Consider the following 21,579-nt stretch of genomic DNA (forward strand, 5'->3'; position numbering starts at 1 on the left):
TTTGAACGTTAAGTAATCGATTTAAAGTGTCTCGTTAGTTTGATTCTCCAGTTCACGCGCGTGTATATGTCGACAATGAGTTCGCGCTACTATCGATCGCAATGTTGGATCCCTGCTGAGTTTGTTGTTCGATCTGCTTTAATTTCAATGACGAACGATTCGGGTATTTACTGCTCAATGTCGTCCTCGTGTTTGGTTACTAACAAATAATGTTTTTTATGTCTTGAAGTGTAAGGTGCTATGTATCGCGAGAGGTGTCAGTTGGAGAGAAACACCGAATAATTTAGGTGCTGGTGCAGTGAATAATTGTAAAGATTTTGTACAATTTTTAGGAAGTATTCTATTTCGATTATAGCAATTGTCGGTGATCGTTGAATAACTTGGTGTATGAATCCTGTGAGTTCTAAAAACGGTAGATATCTCGCGAAACCATTTGAAACTGATATTTCGGAACATTTGGAACGTCAGACGTAAACAATGAGAAACAACCGTGACTAACGCATCCTGAAGATAATTTTCGTACTTTTGATTGGACACGAGTCTGGACACTTGAGTTGATGAAATATTGCAAGATAATAAACGGCGTGTTTTTCAGAAATTGTCTTCGCAATAATATGGTACGTGGAAGGTGATGCATGTTTAATAGAACGGATAAAAGCAACGTATATCAACTACTGGTGTCAGATTATTATCAAGCGGGTAGCAGATAGCGTTGCGAACGCGTCCCTACTTTTACCCGTGTAAAAACTCGATTCAAAGTGGATTTTCACAACTAAATTCACGAGTTACTTTACGAAAGTTCGTTTCGGCGGGAAAAAAGAGCGCCTGAATCAGTTCGTGAGACCGGATGATCCCGTAGCTGGAAGAAGGGATAATTAACCGGCGTGAAAGCGAGAGGACAAAAACGAGAAAACACAGACCGAGAAGAACTGTCGGCGCCTTTTTCCATCGAGATGCCTCTAAACAAGGTCGACGAAGAGTCCCTGAGAGCGCATCACTTGCTTCACAGGTCGTGTCGCGGTAAGGCTCACGGGAATGGCATAGCGAAACAAAGCAATCGTCGCGCGACTATCTGCTGTCCTGTTACCAGGTTCCCAAAAGACCGGAACTCCGTTACATTGGACGAAACTTCGGTCGTGGCAAACGTGGCGACAAAATTGTCTAACAGAAGAATCAACAGAACTGGCACCAGTTCTTGGGAATGCAGCGACAGCGACAGCTTGCATTCTTCAGAAGCTGGACGCGAGAACGTGATCACGACCACAAATAACAATGATCGTTCGCCATCGGAAAATGCATCTGTTCGTACCACTGTCAAGTCACCTAATGTTTCAAGCACGAAGAAGAAAACTAACAGGAACCTGCACGTATCCCCCTCGTTATCGAAAACATCAACGAAATGCAATAGAAAGGAGAACTGGGCAGACACGTTGAGGGTGAATTCGATCGATGATAGGATCAAACGGATGGAAGAGGGTTGGGACGACAGCAACGTGATCAAAACACCTAGAGAGCGCAAGTGGAGGAGGATCACAGCTGAGATCGAGCAGAGGGTGCCTAATGGGAAGTCTGGTGACTTTAGGATCCGCGGTCTGAGAGGATCGTCGTTGAAAGGATGGAACAATGGCTCGCAGAAGAGGAACCGGAAGAGCGCGGCGTTTCAAAGAAATTCGAAACCGATCGAGGACATTATCGAATGGGATGAGATCGTGGAGATGGCTCTGGCGAAGAAGATAGGCCATGCAAAGGGCAAGAGAAGACGGAACGGCGAAGATGCGGTGGACGAGGGCTCGGATCGTCCAAGGGTTGAGGGTGAAACGGTGAACAACGCGGGGGAGTGCATGAAACGCCTCGAGGTGCTTCTGCAAAATAAACTACCGCCGCAAACAGTCGAGGTATGTCATTATCGACACGCCTTCGGAAATGAGAGTTACAGCGGCTCTGTCTCTCTTTCTCGATGCATGCTATGCGAGGGATTGGGTGAGCCGCGTATGAAAATTATGGTTGCGCAGCTATAGGGAATTCGTAGAGCCGATGAATGCGGCTATTCATGACCGGTAAATTGGATGTTTCGTTGGCGGCCGCGTGTTTCCAAGGCGTTTAACTAGGTGTATACATATGCGTGTGTGTGTGTGTGTGCGCCTATCTTAGAGCATTTTACATGCACGTTTCTCGAGATCGTTGTGGGAGAAGATTGGCTGGAAAAAACTGGGACATGTTGCATAATACTTTAGTTAATTACTCGTATAAATATAACATTAACAAATAATTCTCATACGATATTTGCCACGTAATAGTGTAACATTTCACGTATATTTCGTATGAAAATGTTGTCGTGATACATATTTAGTTTACGCCCCAGATTAAAGTTTGCACTCTCAGTAAGATACGTTACACGTTTCAACAGACTCTTCGGATTCCTTGTTCAACGCTATTTGCTGTGCGTCTATTATTTTGTTCTCTTACAGTTTATGTTACTGTATGTGTACATGCTATAAATGTAAAGACATAAATATATACAACGTATACTACATCGGTAGTAGATGAGTGTGTTTAACGCCATTTATCTCTGTCGCAACACGTGTCTCCCTCCGAATAACTGTCAGGGCTCATATGTACTAATTTTTAAAATTGATACAGAAGTTTCAAGTTTGTTTCGCACTCGCGTCCAGTTTAATTTTATCGATTTCTTAATGCTAGACCTACTAATCCCTCGTATGCGATTAATTATATTAATTAATTACGGCAATACAACAAAAATAGATAAATAAGTACGTAATATCTATGTAAGCACATCTTTATCTTAATAAAAGTAAACATTAGCATTATCAAGAAACACCTGTACCTATTTAATAATTGCCAGGACGATAGATCCGACACCAGTTGTTTTTACTGATTTCTTAGTCTCAGTGTTAGACAAAGATAAAACTGAAATACAAAGACTAAATAAATAAATAAATACATACGCATAGACTGAAAATACGTACCGATTTGCATCGAAATAGTCATATGCAATACACGTACACAGCGAACCAGTTGAACGCTCATTTCCATGCCTAATTATCGACAAGGTGTAATTGACAAGGTATAATTCAGCAAATGAGACAGAAATGGAGATTAGTTGATGCAGCATGAAACAGATAAAAGAGCAACACATTGCAATCGTGTAATTTTCCCATTTAGGATCTTTTGTGTTCGAAGGCACGCTGTGTTCTGTTTGTTTCACGAAACAATGCGATCGTTGTACACGCTGGAGCCCGGAGCTTGATTCATGGTAATTTATTACCAGGAAGTCGTACGAGCCGTCGTTCTTACATGGTAGAATAGAACAAGTCAGTACGCTTTCTAGCAAAACGCCTGACACGACACGCGGAAATCGATATGCGTGCACCTACAGTTGCGACTCATCGCGTGATTCACGAAATTAGGGGAATTGTTATCGAACCGGCGACATTCACGCGCTCCGTGCTATGTGAAAATTAAGTTTGGCCAGAGTTTTGAAAGAAAAGAGCCGTACAATATGTTAATAAAGATGTCGAAATTTTATTTGTCAATGCAGGAGGAAGCGCGAGGAGGGAAATATGGTAAATATACCGATAACGTTTATGGGAACGCATAAAATTGCAATTGATCTCGCTGTTACATCTGAATTGGTAGCTGCTACACCAGACTTTTACAAGCCTTGAATTTTAAGCGTTCTACTTGATTAAGGTCAGGCATGTAAAGATGGTATGTAAATGGCGGTATTAGGCGTACAAAACCGGTGCTAATAACGCAGACGTTTTCAAGGATGTTGATAATTTAAACGACAGTTTCGCATTTTTTTTACAAACATATTGTCGTTCAGAATGGGACGCGTTATTGGTCGAAAACACTTCCAGATATTTTTGTATATTATCGATAGTTCGTTAGCGGGGTGTTGCTGTTAATAAATATTTCTTGAACGTCGAAAAACAGCTTTCCGAATGTGTGACCGAGGGGATTTTCCAAAGAATGAAATTTGAAATTTCCATTCGAGGAAGATCCTTATCGAGGATGAAAATTCTGAATAATTTGAACTTTGTATAATCGCATAAACGAATAGTTGTGCACGGTTTGAAGCATAGGCGAAATTGAAACTATTTTGCTGGATGGTTTTTGATGGATGGCTCGTAGGTTGAACTTCGAGGTTGAAATACATTTTTCTAATCAATGATGTAATTCATTTAATATGGATTCCCAAGTACGACTAGTGTTCTAATCTACACAGCTCGTGGGTGAGCAAATACTTTCTTTTTGACGTGTGGTAACATCGGAAAGGCAGAGAAACATGTGCAAAATCATATAATTGAAGTTCTAGATTTACAACTTTTAGATTTCTCTTGAAATAGAAAGAGTCGGCTACGCCATGGAAACAGTCCATTTTTGTTTAATTTCAATTTGCAAAATACGTTACATTCGATGATTAGAAAATTCGTATAGGATCTTAAGCAATTTTTTTCCTTTTTTTTTGTCGATGACTAGGCACGGTCCGAGGAGCATCTGGCGCAAGAACAAGCATGGTTGAGTTCCGAAAGAATTTGGTTATTACATCGAGGTGGTTTTACCCCTGCGACGAAATGTGGTCCAGCAGATCCGGACACAGGAAAGCTAAGAATTCGTTTAACCACTTCTGGCGAGGAACTTCTCGTCGATGAAGAGGACGTTGAAAAGGTATTCGTTTGATTAAATTTATTTGACATTGAATATCAATTTTCATAATGTTAAAGTATTTAAATTCTAAGTATTTAAAACACTTGAAGTATAAGGAATTATATTCTATGTTTTCAATTTAATCTTTCATATAGAATCTTCCCGATTATACTCCTCCCGATTGCACCACCAATTACGGTAATTAAAAAAAAAAAAAAAAGAGAAAGAAATGAAAAGTTATTACTAGACTATGAATTTCTATGCAAATTATTATTTTCATGTGCAAAATTAAAGAAATGCGACTTAAACAGAGGTTTGTTTTTTTAATAATAATATAATAAATACCCTGAATATTTTATACATTTTTACAAGCGTATATTTCCCATAAATGCATAAACATCCGTAGTCTAGTTATTACGATGATTCGTAACACACAGACGCAGTTCTCTAACAAGTAGGTTAAATCAAACTAATCATTTATTCCTCTTCTTCGCAGGCCAACCCTCCTCAGTTTGACAAGGCCGAGGAACTCTCGCAATTACGTTTTCTCAATGAATCTTCTGTTCTCCACACACTGAGACAACGTTATGCCAGTAATTTAATACACACGTATGCGGGAGATAGCATGATCATTATCAATCCGGTGGCGCCATTAGCGATTTACTCTGAAAAGGCAAGAGACGTTTACGCATTCCTTTATTTCTTTTTACCATTTTTCTTTTTTTTTCTTTTTCTTATGAAAGAGGAATAAATTGAACATTCTTGCTTTTAGTCTTTAATGGAATTTGTAATTAAAATTTATTAGTGGTTTGAAACCATCCTTCTTTTCAAGTGAGATAAAAATCTTACTTTCAATTTATTCAGAGAATGAAGACGTTACAAACCACACAGATTTTGCTAAACTACGTTGCTTATTTTTTCCTCTTTTTTTTTTCTTTCTTACCTTCCAGGTAGCACATATGTTTAGAGGATGCAAAAGCGAGGATATGCCACCTCATATCTATGCGATGGCGCAAGCAGCTTACAGAGGGATGTTAGCCACTCGAAGGGATCATTCCTTAGTGTTTCTTGGCCGTAGCGGATCTGGCAAAACGACAAATTTTAAACATGCTCTCCATTATCTTGTATTGGCTGCAGGCACAGTTAACAAGGTGAGTGAAAATTTATAGAATTTGATAATATTATCAGCTTACCTTTATAATAAAAATGAAGGAAAATTAAGATAAATAGGAATTCCTTTTTTTTTCAATTATTGCAGATTTTACAAATCATTCCATCTTTTAAAATCTGTCTATTCTGATTAATGTTAAAGATTTTGACCATTGAGAAACTCAACGCCCTATTCACAGTTTTGGAGGCATTTGGAAACAGCAGAACACACATGAATTCCAATGCAACACGTTTTACACAGCTCTTCAGTTTGGACTTTGATCAATCGGGCCAAATAGCATCGGCTTCTTTACAGGTAATACAATTATGCGTTATCGGATAATCGTTTTGTTCAACTACATGTTATTTCATGAAGTGTAAATCAATTAATAATTTATATTTACCGTTGATGTACAACATTATTTAATTCATTTTTATTTGTAGTATATTTTCTAAAAGTCAAAATATAAATTACATGAGAGTTAGAGAATTCTCTTACTGTGGTAGTGCTATGGCTTCGGGGTGTAACGGCCTCGATAAACGCACAATCGATCCAATGAACACACCCTCGAAAGTAGAGCATATCAAAAGAGCTTGAATTATAATTTGAAGATAAAAAACTATATTTTAAGCGAGTTTACGTTTTTGATCTTTATTGAAATGTTACAAAATGTTCTTGTTGTACAAAATACATATATACATATATGTACCTAATATAATTATTTACTTTAAATATGCCATAATTTTGTAAAAATATCCAAGATATATTGACCTGATTTTTATTTTGTTCGCAAGGTCCTACTTTTAGAAAAGTCGAGGATAGGCAGAAGAGCGAATGGAGACCCAACTTTCCATGCAATTTACCGTTTACTGGCAGGCGCAGAGGGTGCTCTTAGAAAGGAATTGCACCTGACCAATCTAGTCGCAGAGAACAATGTGTTCATTACACCTTTGCAGAAGCACGAGGACAAACAGCGTGCCATGGTGGAGTTTAATCGAATCGTGGCCGCTTTCAGGATTCTCGGCGTCTCTGAGTCCGACGAGAAAGTCATTTGGCTAGTCCTTGCTGGCATATATCACCTGAGCTGTGCTGGTGCGGTTAAGGCTGGCACCAGTTCGCAAAGTCGATGGCAGTTTGCAAGAGTGGAATGTGCAGAGAAGGCTGCAACGTTATTGGGTACTACCGTTGAGGAATTGAGTAGAATAGTGTTTTCTTCTAATGGAGGCGGTGCTGGTACACCGAGTACTCCGAGGCCTGCTTTACGTACGCCAAGTCCTACCGAACAAAGCAAAGATATCATGGGATTAGATGCTCTGGAAGGTCTTTTGATTGGACTTTATTCCGAAGTGTTCCATTGCGTAGCTGCTCTCATCAATAGGTTTGTTCTTTTTGTGAGTAAATAGGGATAGAATGAGAGTAATGATGATAATGTCGTTCTTTATTTTTTCACAGATCCATATCATCATCCGTGCACACAGTGTCTTCTTTGTTGTTGTGTGACTCGCCAGGTTTTCAGAATCCAGCCTCTTGTGGACGACAAACGGGAGCCTGTTTCGAAGACCTGTGTCACAATTACTTGCAGGAAAGGCTGCAACTGTTGTTTCATCATACGACACTGGTGGCACCAAAGGACAGGTACATTGTAATCTAATTAATTAAGTTTATATATATATATATATATATATAGTGATTAATTATTGTTTTGGATCAGATACTGTAGAATGAATATGACTTTATTCAAAATAGTTTCATATAATTATCTCAATAATGCAGGACGCAATAAACAGATTATTCTTACGTTTAAATACAAAATATTCTTTATTTTGAATTCAAAGGTCGATACATATCGATATTCGATAATCGATATTGTCATTCGATGTCGATAATCGATTAAGGCAGGTTGTTCATATTTTCAATCTCTTTCTAGTTTTCCTAAATTTAAGTAAAAGTAACGTTCCTCATGAAATATTTCAATTTTATCTTAAAATATCGAAAGAAATGGAAGATGAATCGATTGATGAATGTTTCAAACCAGTTTGTTGTTACGAAGATAGTGTGTGCTATAACTTATTTTTGGTAATGATTTTTCGAATATAATTCGATAATTTTGGAACAGATGATAATAAAAAATAAAGGAATAATGCATAGATCAAATGAAATAAAAATTTTACCACAAAGAATTTGAATCAAAGAAAATTTCATAATGAAATAAATGAAATAAAACTTAAAAATCTTTGATATAGATATGTTTTGCATATTACCATTGAACTCATTCGTGTAATTCAGGTACGTCCAAGAAGGAATTGACGTAGATTACGAAGATGACTGCGACGAAGATGGAATTGGATCACCTCAGGGTTTAATTTCGCTATTAGATCGTGGAAGTTCGCAAGGTGCAACGATGTTGCGAACTAGCCAAAGTGACCTTAGTGGAAGTAGACAAATAGAACGAAAGGGTCTTCTGTGGCTGTTAGAGGAAGAAACAGTATGTCCTGGCGGCAGCGACGAGACATTTTTAGATCGATTGTTTTCTCATTATGGAGATAGAGGTACTTAAATACGTTTGGTTTTTTTTTACAAATTATGATGAATTATAATTTTTTTTTATGTTATTGTACCAAAACTCCATATTACTTTTCATTTTCCGAATTAATTTTTCTTATACATTTCAGAAAATTATGAAAAATTGATTGCATTGGAAATACATATGCTAGGTTATCGTAGTTGATAAAAATAGAAAAAGATTTTCTTTTTTATAATGATATAGCGTTTATTATTCGATACAGTGATATAATATATGATCATTCTGTACATTGCAATACTTACTTATCTTTTTAATTCTGTTCTTCTAAAACAGATCATCAATTATTGTTAAGAAAAGCACCTGGGAACAATCAGTTTGTCTTACAACATTTATTGGGTACCAATCCTGTACTTTACACAGCAACAGGATGGCTGAAAGCAACACGCGAGAATCCTGTTACTAAAAGTGCCATTACAATACTTCAAGAAAGTACAAGGTATGTAATTTAAATGTTTTTGTTTTTCTAATTGTGTACAATTCTATTAAAATCTTGATCTTATTTCTCCTTATCTTGAAACTTTCCTTATGTTTCTAAGATAATATTTTATTAAAACATGTTTTGAACTAAAACGTTTATACATTTTTCAGTATAATTTTGTTTAAAATAATCAATAAATTTTTATTAACTAAAATTTCTTGTTGCCACTAACTAATATTACATTTTATATTGATATCAGGGAAGATGTGAATATGCTGTTTGTTAGTGCACGTGGAGCAGGAGTATCTGGAGCTTTATGCAGTTCCATGCCTGGTTTGGAAGGTTCACAATCTTTGAGAAGAGCTTCTAGTATACGGCGAACATTCACTACTGTTAAAAGGAAAAATATATCTCTTCAGGTTAAATTCACTGTTGTAAGTATAAAAGTCATAAGACTAATATTCTTATCTACTAATCAGAAATAAATATTCTATGAATAATTGAGTTCTGGATAACTACATATTTATCTGGGAATATTATGATTTTCATGAGTGTATACGAACATGAAAGATAAGGTCATATGTCATGTTACATATTATATTATCTTCAAACGATGACTCAGTTGATATAAGTTTACTACTAACTTCATAAACGAGATACGTAATGAAGCTGAAAATGTTTACTGAATTAAGATGCACATTGTTATGGTACCACTTCCTGTTTTTGTTTTTTGCTTTTATTATCAGTTTACGTGTAAAAAAGGCAAGATGCAATAACTAGTTCTCTTCTAAATTAATCATAATTTTTTATTTGACATTAATGAAGATATGATGTAATTTGTTATAGGATGGACTGATTGAAACTTTGCGGAGAACACGAGTTAAATTTGTCCATTGTATACTACCGCAACACAATGCTGGATGTACCGATAATAAAAGTTTATTGTCAGTAAAATCAAATCAAAGCGAAGACAGTGTTATTAACGTACCGCTTCTACGATCACAGGTAAAAATTCTCTTGCATAAATGTATAATATGAAAAATTTAATTAACACAATCCATGTAATGTTTTTACTTAAATTTTTAACAATTTTACCCATTTACAATTTTTAAATTGTATTTAATGCAAAAATTAAACAGATTAGTAATGCAATAATAGCAGGGGAAATTTTTGACAACAGTTATACAAATATACGTATATTAATTTTATCTAGTGCAATAAATTATATCTTCTAGAATATTAGTTTCAATCTTTGATTAAAATACTAAAAAAATATTTCAATTTTTGTTACAGATTCGTGGAAGCCAAATAATCGATGCAGTTAGATTGCATAAAGTGGGATTCCCTAAGCATATAGCTTTAGGTGAATTTAGAAGACGATTCAGTTTATTGTCAAGTGATGTAAACACACGACCAGGCAGTCCTGTAGCTGATGAACGCCGTGCTGTGGAAGATATGATGCTTACCATCGACGTCGATCCAGCTTTGTATCGTGTTGGACAAAGCCAGGTAAGTCATATCTACTATTTTGCATTTTTCTCTATATTAAGGAGTAGTATGGTTCCAAAAATTGCGAAATCCCTAAAGGGGATATCTACAAAATACTACTTTGTCTGTATTGTTTTTTAAACAAGTATATGTATTTGGTATGTACTAGAAATTTGTAGATGTAAAAAATATGTCTAGAGAGCATTATTTAATTTTCTATCATTTTCATAATGTGTTACAAACTGAATGAATATGAAAACATATGTTTACCTATGAAGGGCTAATTTTTTAGCCAAAAATTCCAGTATTACGGCATCTTCTATAAAACTTTACATTTATGTATATATCTCATTCATATCTCAAAACTATGCACAACTTTCCATTTCATCTTTTTTAACTTTCAATTTACATGCCACTGTACTTCAGCAAGGATCGAATGTCTAGTATCATATCTTTCACTCTAGTAGAAGCACTTTCACTTTTTTCCGTACAGGTAGTAATGCTTTTACTCGATGTTCTGGTTATCAAAACAAACAAAATGGAAAGGCATATCGATAGCGTTATCCTAACTTGTAATACCGGTCTTAAATATCACCATCAGGCGGCATAGATACTTGAATTAATACCACCTTTGCTCATAAGTATTCGAAGTGCTTCCGCAATTCGATTCACCGTAGGTGGTTTGTTCCAGTGTGAGAATTTTGGTAACGTCACATACTTGAAACGAACATTCGTTTTCTCAAGGAGAATCGCTTTACGTGATTTCGGTCAACTTTCTCCACGAATTCGATTATGGTTTCGTCAGTACACCACGGACAGAGAATTGGTATCGATGTGAATTCACTGATTAAAACGATCTTCACCGTTTGGTTAAATGGATTTTTATTCTAGTAGCTCGTCTAATTAAGTATATAATATTAATGATTTAAATATAGCTACGGTAATACTAAAAGTTTTTTAACTCTATGATTTGAGTAACACTTGATATTTTATCTCAATTGCGATACGAAAATTTGCAAAGACATTATAAATACTAGAAGTCATATAATCTTATAGAAAAGAGAAAATAATAATAATAATAATAATAATCTTCAATAATTGTTTCAGATGAATTTCTATTTAAAAAGACTCGAACAGTTTTTCTGTTATATCAGAATGATCAGACTGTTGCATGTAACTGCAACTGAAATGAAAATTCTTGCCACATTCTGCATATTTATGTAGAGTAACGTTTCGTAACGTAACTTAGGAAGCAAATTACGTGAACGTGGTCTGTTTTCTTTTTGTGCACAAGCATTTTAATTTGGTGATTCCATGGAATCGTAATCGTGACAAGATCTTATTTATAAATGTCATGCAAAGTTGCACACGCGTTAGGTGCAATCGCGTGTCTTTATTGGCACTTTTTACTATAGAATGGCGAAGTGACATTAAAATTACTAGATCCAAGCTATACTTACGTTAGGGATGGCCGTTTAATGTGTTTTCTACTGGAAAATTATTAGTATGTTGTTACTTTTTAATGCGTGAAAGTAACGTTTCGATTATAGATGCGGTTTGTACATCGTAATGTGTGTTTTATTATTTTTTTTTTTTTTTAATTCAGACCTCTGTTTTATGTGAAATTTTTTTAGAACGTCAATGCGGTTTTCAGATACATTGAAGACAATTCACACCTTTCCTTCCCTTTAACGAATATATGTAAATATTTAACAGGGAAATTCACATTAAAAGTGTATATTGCAATGAAATTATTATTTAAAGTCATCTCTTATTCGTTGCTAACGATCAAGTACAATTTCTCTGCAATATAACAATTCTCGGTGCTGTAAAATAATTAAATACTCTGAAATAGATACCTGAATAGATTTCAACGAATTTATGCAAAATTTGCACGTTGTATTCAGTGAAAATCACGCCAAATTCAAAAGACCTTAGCGTCATATTTATAATACTAGTATGTAGTTCAAGAAATTATAGCGGGGTTAATTATAATTTGTAGGTTCCAAGATTAACAAATGCATATTTCCACTCCATAGCAACTATGAAAATTTCTACTTCGGGGTATTCACATTATTTATCAGTTTCAGTTCCTCGATTAAATTTTCAAATATTTCTCAGTAGCCGCAATCTGACGCTGCGAAGTGCACCAATGTGGCTCATTTGCTGCCAACTCTAATCATCGATTATCGTTGCAAGGTTAATTCCCGAAGCCGAAAAGGAGATCATTTAACCGCGAAAGTGCAAAAGGGTCGAATAACCGTGGAAAAAAAAGCGACACGCGCTAGTGACTTTCTCGTGGCCCATATAGAAATCGTTGCACTCTTCGGAACCTCTCCTTGTTCGCAGAACTCGCGTTGCCCGAGGCCTTTTCGTCGCGAAAGTGTTCCACCTTGCACGTACACCTCTTCTTTTCTTTTTTATCGGGCCCGTCTGTTTTACTTCAAGACTAAGCGCGTGGTCCAATTTGTTCTCCGCAACAGATTCGAGCCAACGAATTAAGGAACACGGAAGTCGAGAGGAGCACGACGTCATCGCGATATTCTAGATAACAACGAGTAATCGAACCCTTTTATTTCTCGTCCAACAGACGAGAACAATGATGTTGGTTTTGCAATTACGCTTTAGATAGAACAGGTAACGTACACGGTACGGTTTTTTTTTAAAAAGAGTTTGAAAAATCCGAAGTAATTAAGTGTTCGTTCAAGCGTGAATTGTTTAACCAGAAAACATCTCTGTTTCTTTAGTTGCATCGGACAGAAGAAATAAAAAAAAAAAAAAAAAGTTTTGAAACTTGGAAAGTCGGTCGAGGTTACTTGGATAATTTAGATATACATGACATGTTAATTATCGTAATCAGTGTATGCCAAAGAAGATAATAGATATTAATTATCGTAACGAAATGTCAACAGAGAAGATTATTGAGAACTTCTTGCACACCATCTTTAATCTTCCATATATCTTATTTATAAACTTTTCTTTTTGCGATAATTCATTATTACCGTGTACATACGTACTTTACCACCATAAATACATCATTTATCAAGAATACTAGAGTACCTGCTGGTATTTCTAATAATACAAATGGAATACTTTTAGTTGTACTTAATTTCTAGTTATTCTGTACTGCATCGTATCTTTTAATCTCGAATATGCTGAAAATTTATATTAGTAAGCTTTACTGTATATTATCACGACTGGTGTCGCATTTTTAAATAACGTAACCATGATAGGGTTTCCTGTTGCTTCATTAATGTAGCTGTATGTGTTGATATTAAATATGTCAGTAAATGGATGTGTGTGGATGAACACCAATTGGAGACAGTTAAACTACTTGAATGTACAAGTAGAAACGGTTCTCAATAGAATAAATTTAGAAAGTATATCATAAATACCGCATAATGCAACGGAAGTACAGTTAAACTGGCTTTTCCAATACGGGTACCGCGTATGAAACTTTCGGTATAAATAGAAAATGAAGAATTTGTAGTACATCGATATTCCAACTTTTATGGAAGCAAGCAAAAATAAAAAGATATTAGAATTTTCGAAATAAAAGAAAAATAGTAGGTTTATCACATACATTTTGTCATTATGTTGCTGTGTTTTGTGTACCGTATCGCGGATAAATGGACAAAATCATGTAACCTCGTTTTATACAATACATAATTATGTAGTAAGTTATCCAAGGCGGTTATGTTAAGTGCGTTACCCTACAAAATATTAACCGGATGAAAGAAGTGGAACGCATGGCCCGCAGTTATGAAAATACAATCGATAACGAGTATACAAAAGCTGTTGGAATAGTATCGCTTCTGTTTAAACGCTCAGCTAGGAATCTCCACTCCCGAAATATCCGGACTAAGGTTTCCACGGCGGAAATGTGACCGTTGATCGTGTGTGCCTGCGATTCGTGCGTGTCTGGCATCGCAAATAATTCTCTGTTCGATTCCACCAGTCGATAGCTTGCACCACGAATAGATGCGTGGACTGATTCGTTAGAAATTAATATCGGTATCAACGATGACTTCAATATCGCCGCTAACTCCCGTTATCGCGTCTCGCACTCAAATGTTTCTTAATTTCTTATTTCATCAGGGCAACCTACGATACGAAAGTATTAAAGTAACACGTTCTTCTCTTTATTGGCAACATTTTATTTAAATTTCTGTTTTAGAAATTAATGTTCATTGCCAAATAAATGAATCGTTTCGATATTTTAAGAGAAAGACAGAGAAAATTTGTTGAACGTACTGGATATAGGAATTATTATAGAAAAGTATAATGCTTATGTAAAGATTTGGTCGACAAATTTTTACCCATTCTTCGAACTTTATTCTAACGTGTATTTGATTTCTGTAGCTCTATTAGTAGAGTACTCATTGTCAGTCGTTGAGTAAGTCGGTTTTCCGCGTGGTGCTAATGCCTGTTGCGCGTTCGGAAATCCACCACAGCTTGGTAATAGAGAAACGCGACGAGTTTTAATTTAACTGGCTAACAGGCTAGGTCAGGTTCGCACGACAAACGCGGTAACTTGCCAGATCGTGATCGAGATCATGAAATCATTAGCATTACTCCGTATTAATTGCTGTCAGCTATCATGTAGGTATAGGAGAAACAGCTGTAAAATCTACGTGCGTAATCCGTCTCTATGTTTGTCCTAATTTTTCTTTCGTGCGAAGTTGCAGCTTTCTAAGCTTTACAACTGCTTTATGCTGTTGTAACTTTATATTCAGTGCTTTTGCGAACAAAACTCGATTCTAAAGCATTGACGTGCTGAAAGATTAGAAACTTCCGTTTTATTTCGTGTTTCTTTTGATTTACTGATTCTTATTGCTATTGGATCTGGAATTTTTTTACGTTTCTTATCCTTATTTAGCTAAAACAGAAACAGTAGTAGCCTATTGAAATTTTAGCTCGTGAAGTAATCTCAAGTTCTAGTAAATTAACTATAAATAGAGAAAGGATATAATTTTAAGGAGTAATTAAGTTATCAAAAATATGAAATTCTTGTCTCTAATTTTATGTGAACAACTTTTACGTCTTGTTGTGTACAAAATAGTAGTTTGAGAAATACTTCCTCATAGATGCACATCCGAACCGGAAACATTGAATATTCATATGAAATCTCTCGAAAGATTCTCAAGAAAATTAAACATGTTTTCTATAGAATAGCATTTCTCGTTACGATTATGTTTCTGCATTAGTAATGGCTCTTTCATTCATTTCTGCTTATCTAAAACATCATCGATTTCTGTTATTATTCTACGAAGGTAATGAGAAAAATTATAACAAGCAAACTTACACGAAAAGTATGATTTTCTTATTAATCAATCAAATCTCGTATAATTATACGTCGTATGAAGTTGAAATAGAAATAAGGAATCTAACTCAATTATAATACGTTGGAATACGTAGTAACGTTCAACACGAATTTAGTTAGTATACTTTCGGATCTTCGATACTCTGATACTTCTTAGTCGTAGTGTATCTGGCATTTTTCCATCATTTGACTTTCGACCGAAGTCAATTTCGAAGAAAAGCCGCCCGATGGAATGGAGTGGAATGCGTGGGATATAAATTTTCTACACCAGTTCTTTGAAGAATGCGTTGTGGATGATAGAGGATGCGTTCCTTCGAGAGAATGACGCGTGTCGTCCGTATAATTTTATATTTGTCACGAAACAGGTGCGGATATTTCATCTGAATCGTAGAATGGCGGAAAATAGTAGAACGGTGTGAAAAGAATGCGAAAAAGAAGCGAAAGTGAATGATTTTTACCAGCGAAAGATGTATCGTCCAGATAGTTTTTATTTTCCTTTGAAATGTTTAAACAACGCCTTTTATTCTACATGCTCCACATAAAACAAACAAACAAAAAAAAAATGAGTAAAACGGTATTACATTAAGAAAATGATCAATCCGTCGAAAATGATAAAAATTCGACAAATCGTGGAATATATCATGATTATAAAATGATCGCAATAAGATCTCGTTGGAAAGTGACGTCTGTTACGTACACTTAATAAAGAACACAAAGGTAAATGTTAGACAAGGTTTTTGAGCCTTGCAGCTATCTCTTCGCTGTTACGCTGACTAGATAAAATAGCTTAGATCGGATGCAGATATATCGAAGAGGTTATCGCAGTTTACAATGAATTTCTCGGACGAGGATCAGGAGAACGATCGACGCCGTCGTTAATCGCTTTCGCATATGTGAACCGTCTAATTCAAACGACCACGCGGCTTTGGTCATCGACTCTCTCAATTCGTCGATCAATTGGGGTTTCGAGGAACGAGTTGAATAACGAACCCGTGTGCTAATTAATTAAACGACCACGCGGCTTTGGTCATCCGACTCTCTCTAATTCGTTGCCCGTTTAGGGATCAATTGCCGGGTTTCGTTTCGAGGAACGAAAGAAGCAAAAAACCGTTGGGTGAATATTATCTGTTCGGACATTAACGCCATCTTATTCTATTTTTAATAAACAAAATAAAATTGTAATTAATGTATCTGTAGCGCGTGAATATCCCGCCAAAGTAAAACAGGCTGACACTCGACAGCCATACTCTTCCTGCGTGTCTGACATTCTCTTTCTAGGAAGAAATTTCTCGGCTATCCGTACACCTTTTACGCGCGCATACTATCACTAACAATTGAGAAGTGGACAGAACGGCATCTTCGCGTTATAATGTACGGTACTTTGGACGTCCAAGTTACCGATATTACGTACATGTTTCACATTACTTTTATCCTGAATTTAAAAAACGAAAATATTCTCTCGACCATTTTACATAGCCTATTAGTTTTTTTAAGCAACTGTTCTAGTTTTGTAGGCGCGGTTTCTCTGTAATTAATTAGAAAACTATTTCTGCAATTACATGTTAGATTACATGTTAGAATCTTAATTTTGAAGATAAATATCCCCATTTCGATAAGGCTAGTTTTATCAAAATTGAATCACGCATGGACAATACACTAAATAACGCTAGAATTTCAAAAAAATTGTAAGAAGGTCGAGGAAGGTATTTTCCTCAGACGTAACAAATATTCTAATTATAAAACGGCACAATTAAATTGAAAATCTTTCGGGACAGACAAAAGACATAAAACTACAGCTACAGAATTTCTAAAATCTTTGCTTTGTCCTCTTTGTTTTACTTTGATTCATTTATTTAATTATCCATATAAGATATCAGAGTTTCTGAAAAATACTTGGGTACTTGAGAAACTCATAATAAACCTGAATAATTAACCCGTAAGCGACTATCAACATCCTTTTTACATGTCTTATTGTGCGTCAGGCAATTATTCGTAATTAATTAGAAAGTTTATATAATATTTGAAAAATACGTGCAACAAGTGGCTGCTAAGACTGATATCAAAGTGAAACTTCGGAACGAAGTGGTTTAACTTTGACAATAAGTACGTAGCATAGTTCTAATTAGCAACGCTAATAACGTCTGACAAGATGGAAAACCGCACATGCTTTGCCATACATTCGCCAGCGATTAAAAAGTGAAAAGGAATCTCGTATCTGTCGCGGCAGAAAATTTGTTAAAATTATCGTGAATATCAATGGCAAGCCACGTGGAACATCTTTCATAAAATAGACGCGAATATTTCGTTCGTGTATTTAATACGCTTTCGCTTTTCACATTGAATCTGATATCTTCTTGTTTAGAACTGTTTATCTTTTTAGAGCTAATTCTCCACGCATTCTGTTTCTTTTAATAAGTACAACCGATTAACGAGTGTAATTCTTTATTCTTGGAAAATACGTATTCGTAATTAAATTCTGGAGTCATTGAAGAAGTTTCAAGATCCTGAAATTAGAATAATGCTACATAAATAATAGTTGGGTTGATGTAATGTTTTGCTATATATTACTTTCATCTTTTTACTTGTACCGTGCGTGGTGTATAACAATTTGCTTACAGATATAATATGAATATTTTCCAAACAATTGCATAATTGTATTCCATTTTTAGAGTTACTATAATAATTTCATCTTGTTTCGCTGTTTCAATTCTCCTCCTTCTCGTAATTCTCCAACTTTCTTGTTCGAGATGTAACTTACGTAAAACTACGTTTTTTACTTATATGCAAATATGTGTAAAATTTGCATGTTAAATAGACGTAGCGATGTAAATATAAAATAGGGAAAGGTGTGAAGCGGAATTCAACCTGTTTAATTAGAGTGTAAACTTAATCGGTTAGTCTAATGATAGGTTGACTAATGTCCTGTTTATAAAATTAGGAAGAAGAAGCAAATTTCTATAATAAGAACCTTTTTTCTAATCCTTTTTCTCAGATAATAACACGCAATTAATTATGTTCTCTAATTAGCGTACACGTTGTCTATCTGTACACTGTGGAATATGTTGTTGTATCAAATTTTTTGTAAAATCTTTAATTATGTTTGTATATATCATCCATCAAATTTTCAAACTCACGATCGCTAAATGTTTTTTAATTGTATCCATTTATTTCATAAAATTAGCGTCTTCTTGTTACATGTATATGTAATTTCAAATTAATTTTCGCCTCATCTTCAATTTTACTGACTTAAATTATACAGTGGTTTCACCTGTGTTGGCTTACCGTGTATGAAATATGCTCTTATCATAGATCCTTATCGATTACGTGTTTTTAATTAGTTCGTTGAACAGTTCAGATTGAAAAATGTCTTCGCTAATTTCTACTGCGTATAATGACACGAAGATTTTCCATTGATTATTCAACGATGAATGAAATAGTATTTTTATATAAACTCATCATTTATAGTATGAAACGTGCTTTTGTATGATCGATCAAGGTAAAAAATAGATTTAATTAAACAGGAAAAGGAAGGCAAAGGTTACAGGTAGACAAAGATTACACAGAAGGAAAATTACGTTGTATACTTAGTGGAATTAAAGAATCGTTTATCGAAAACCACTTTCACCCAATGAAACTACTACCGCGATCATTTGTATGTACATAGCAAGTTGATCGTTTAAATATGGCGCTAATGATTGTGTGCGTCACGTTGATAAATAGAAAGGACGTTATGCTGTAATGTGACAGTAACAGCCTGTCTTCTAGAAACTATCTCATCTGAATCAAATGAGAGAGAGAGAGAGAGAGAAACCTCAACCTTCGTTGAACCTAATAAAACCGTGCGACTTGGTTACAGACCAAGTCGTCCGTATCTTACAAATTTTATTTGTTTGTTTTCTTATCGTTGAACTGTTAATTCCATTACTATATTTCTGTATTTCAAGCATACACATTCTGAAATTGATTTCAAACACCAACATAATCGCGACAGTCGTGCCTTCTTACAGTGCTAATTAAAATTTCAATATAATTTACGACACAAATAATATACACATAAATGTTTTCTATGGTAAAATATGGTCAAATTTTTTGTATGGTCAAGCATCGCCGGCGAGCCAGTGTGTTTTCGATTCGCGTAAAAAGAATCCCCGCGATTTCATAACGCGGCCAGGGCTCTTTTCTCCTGCGATGCTCTCCCGTATCTCCTCCCATGTCGTCTCCTTTCTCCTGTTCGTCAGTAGGCCAGCGGACATTCCCGGCAACAGCTTTCCAACGCGTTCCCGACATGGCTTCAATTTCTCGATGCAGCTGCCATCTCCGCGAGATCTATCGATCGGACTTGAACGCCACGGCCTTTTCTATGCGTACACGGAGGAACGGCCCGCGACCTCGCTTTCGCGAGACCCGCGAAATTTCCGTCGCGACTTCTGTACGCTGCTTATGTACGCGGTGTTCCGGAAGAAGCGCTTCGAATTTTCTACTTTTCAACGATCGGAACGAATATCGAGAAATTTCAGTTTTATTAATCACTGAAGCGAGCCTTTGGAGTCTTTGACTCGGTTCTCTCATTTCATCGTGTAATAAATTTCTAAGTTGGTAGATCAAATTGAAAATTGTGAGATCGAAGATTAAAAATTATATGGAATAATTAAACATTGTTAAAGATTGTGTCCGCGATTGACGATAGTTGCGCGGTAACGTTCATTTCGATGTAAAGAACATGCTTATCACGGTTTCGATTATTTATTTACCCTGTGTGTGGCATTCGATTGACGATCTTTCACTAAACAATTTAGTTCCGAGTAATTATATCGCCATCAGCGTGGCGATCTTTTTTCTTATTATTCACTGCCAGTGCTATATTTAAATTCATAATTAATTTCCCTCGCAACTTTCCTGCTCGTTTTTCTTCGGCCATTTACATACACGTTACAAATAATCTTTCACGTTACGCTCGCCACGACGTGTGGTTATTATGTCATTTGCAGCTGATTTTTCTATTAATGCATAGCAATTAACGTGGCGGTAATTTCACCAGGGACTGCCATTTGTCGACGACTTAATGCTTAGCTGGCGGACGTCACGTGTGACTACTTTCGTCCACGCTGGTTATAAACGACTGTGTGCATGAATCAGAACGCTTTTACTCGAATCGTCGCAAATCCGACTGCCGTTCGCCGTTTATTTATGCAATTTTAAAGACCTTACTTAATTAAAAGCAAAAGTTGCATATTTGTCTTCCTTTTTCTCATTTCTTTCATAAAGCTTCGTTAACACTGTAACGAGACACAGATACTTCGATTACATATATTGGCCAGTGTGCGGACTCCCATAATGTTCGCAGTACCCATGAAATTTCAAAATGTTCACTACGAAACAAACAACAAGATTTTATAAATATGTAAAATACTTTTACGAGAAACTGTAGCTATAACGAGAAAGTAATTATTTCCAAAAAATGATCATCCCTTTGTTGTGCGTAGAATACATTTGAAACCTTAGGAAGAAAAAGGCATCTCTAAACTAGTAGAAAATAGAAACGTAAAATAAAGAATAGAGAGAATAAAAGAAAAATCGTCAAGTTCTTTTTGTTTAGGTAATTATAGGTTTGTAGGTCTTTTTGAAACGATACGCCATGCTAGATAATTAAATAACGGAGAATGAGATATTCTGCTATCCTCTTCAGATTCATTACCTGTAACACTTCATGCGCGCAGAAGCACTTGAAACTCAACCCACTATATTATTGCACAATTATCCTGAGTGGCACTGTTAAAAACAGTCGATAAATCGTGAAAGAAACATCTCATACAGATTTTCGACGGGTCATTCTTTATATAATATATGAAACGTGGAAACTTTTTGTTATATCTCGTTAGAATCAGGTTTCCACTGCTGTAGTAGTGAACTTTGTATAGTTAAACGATGACATAATAAATAGCTGA

At 35.5% G+C, this 21,579-nt stretch overlaps 1 protein-coding gene across 1 annotated transcript in view; it reads left to right on the top strand.

Annotated features, from left to right (window-relative positions):
• The window catches only part of LOC117231319 (unconventional myosin-XVIIIa-like), a 65,476-nt gene that overhangs the window by 23,958 nt on the left and 19,939 nt on the right, over positions 1-21,579 (top strand). Inside the window, 11 exon segments of the mRNA XM_033489673.1 lie at positions 4,504-4,692; positions 5,168-5,344; positions 5,622-5,822; positions 5,984-6,136; positions 6,616-7,199; positions 7,274-7,456; positions 8,108-8,370; positions 8,679-8,841; positions 9,083-9,257; positions 9,670-9,828; positions 10,117-10,332. Coding sequence (XP_033345564.1) covers positions 4,504-4,692; positions 5,168-5,344; positions 5,622-5,822; positions 5,984-6,136; positions 6,616-7,199; positions 7,274-7,456; positions 8,108-8,370; positions 8,679-8,841; positions 9,083-9,257; positions 9,670-9,828; positions 10,117-10,332 — 2,463 coding nt within the window.

This window comes from Bombus vosnesenskii, unplaced genomic scaffold (genome assembly GCF_011952255.1).
Source record: "Bombus vosnesenskii isolate JDL3184/JDL3185 unplaced genomic scaffold, Bvos_JDL3184-5_v1.1 scf7180000013263, whole genome shotgun sequence".
In the NCBI taxonomy this organism is placed as follows: Eukaryota; Metazoa; Arthropoda; class Insecta; order Hymenoptera; family Apidae; genus Bombus; species Bombus vosnesenskii.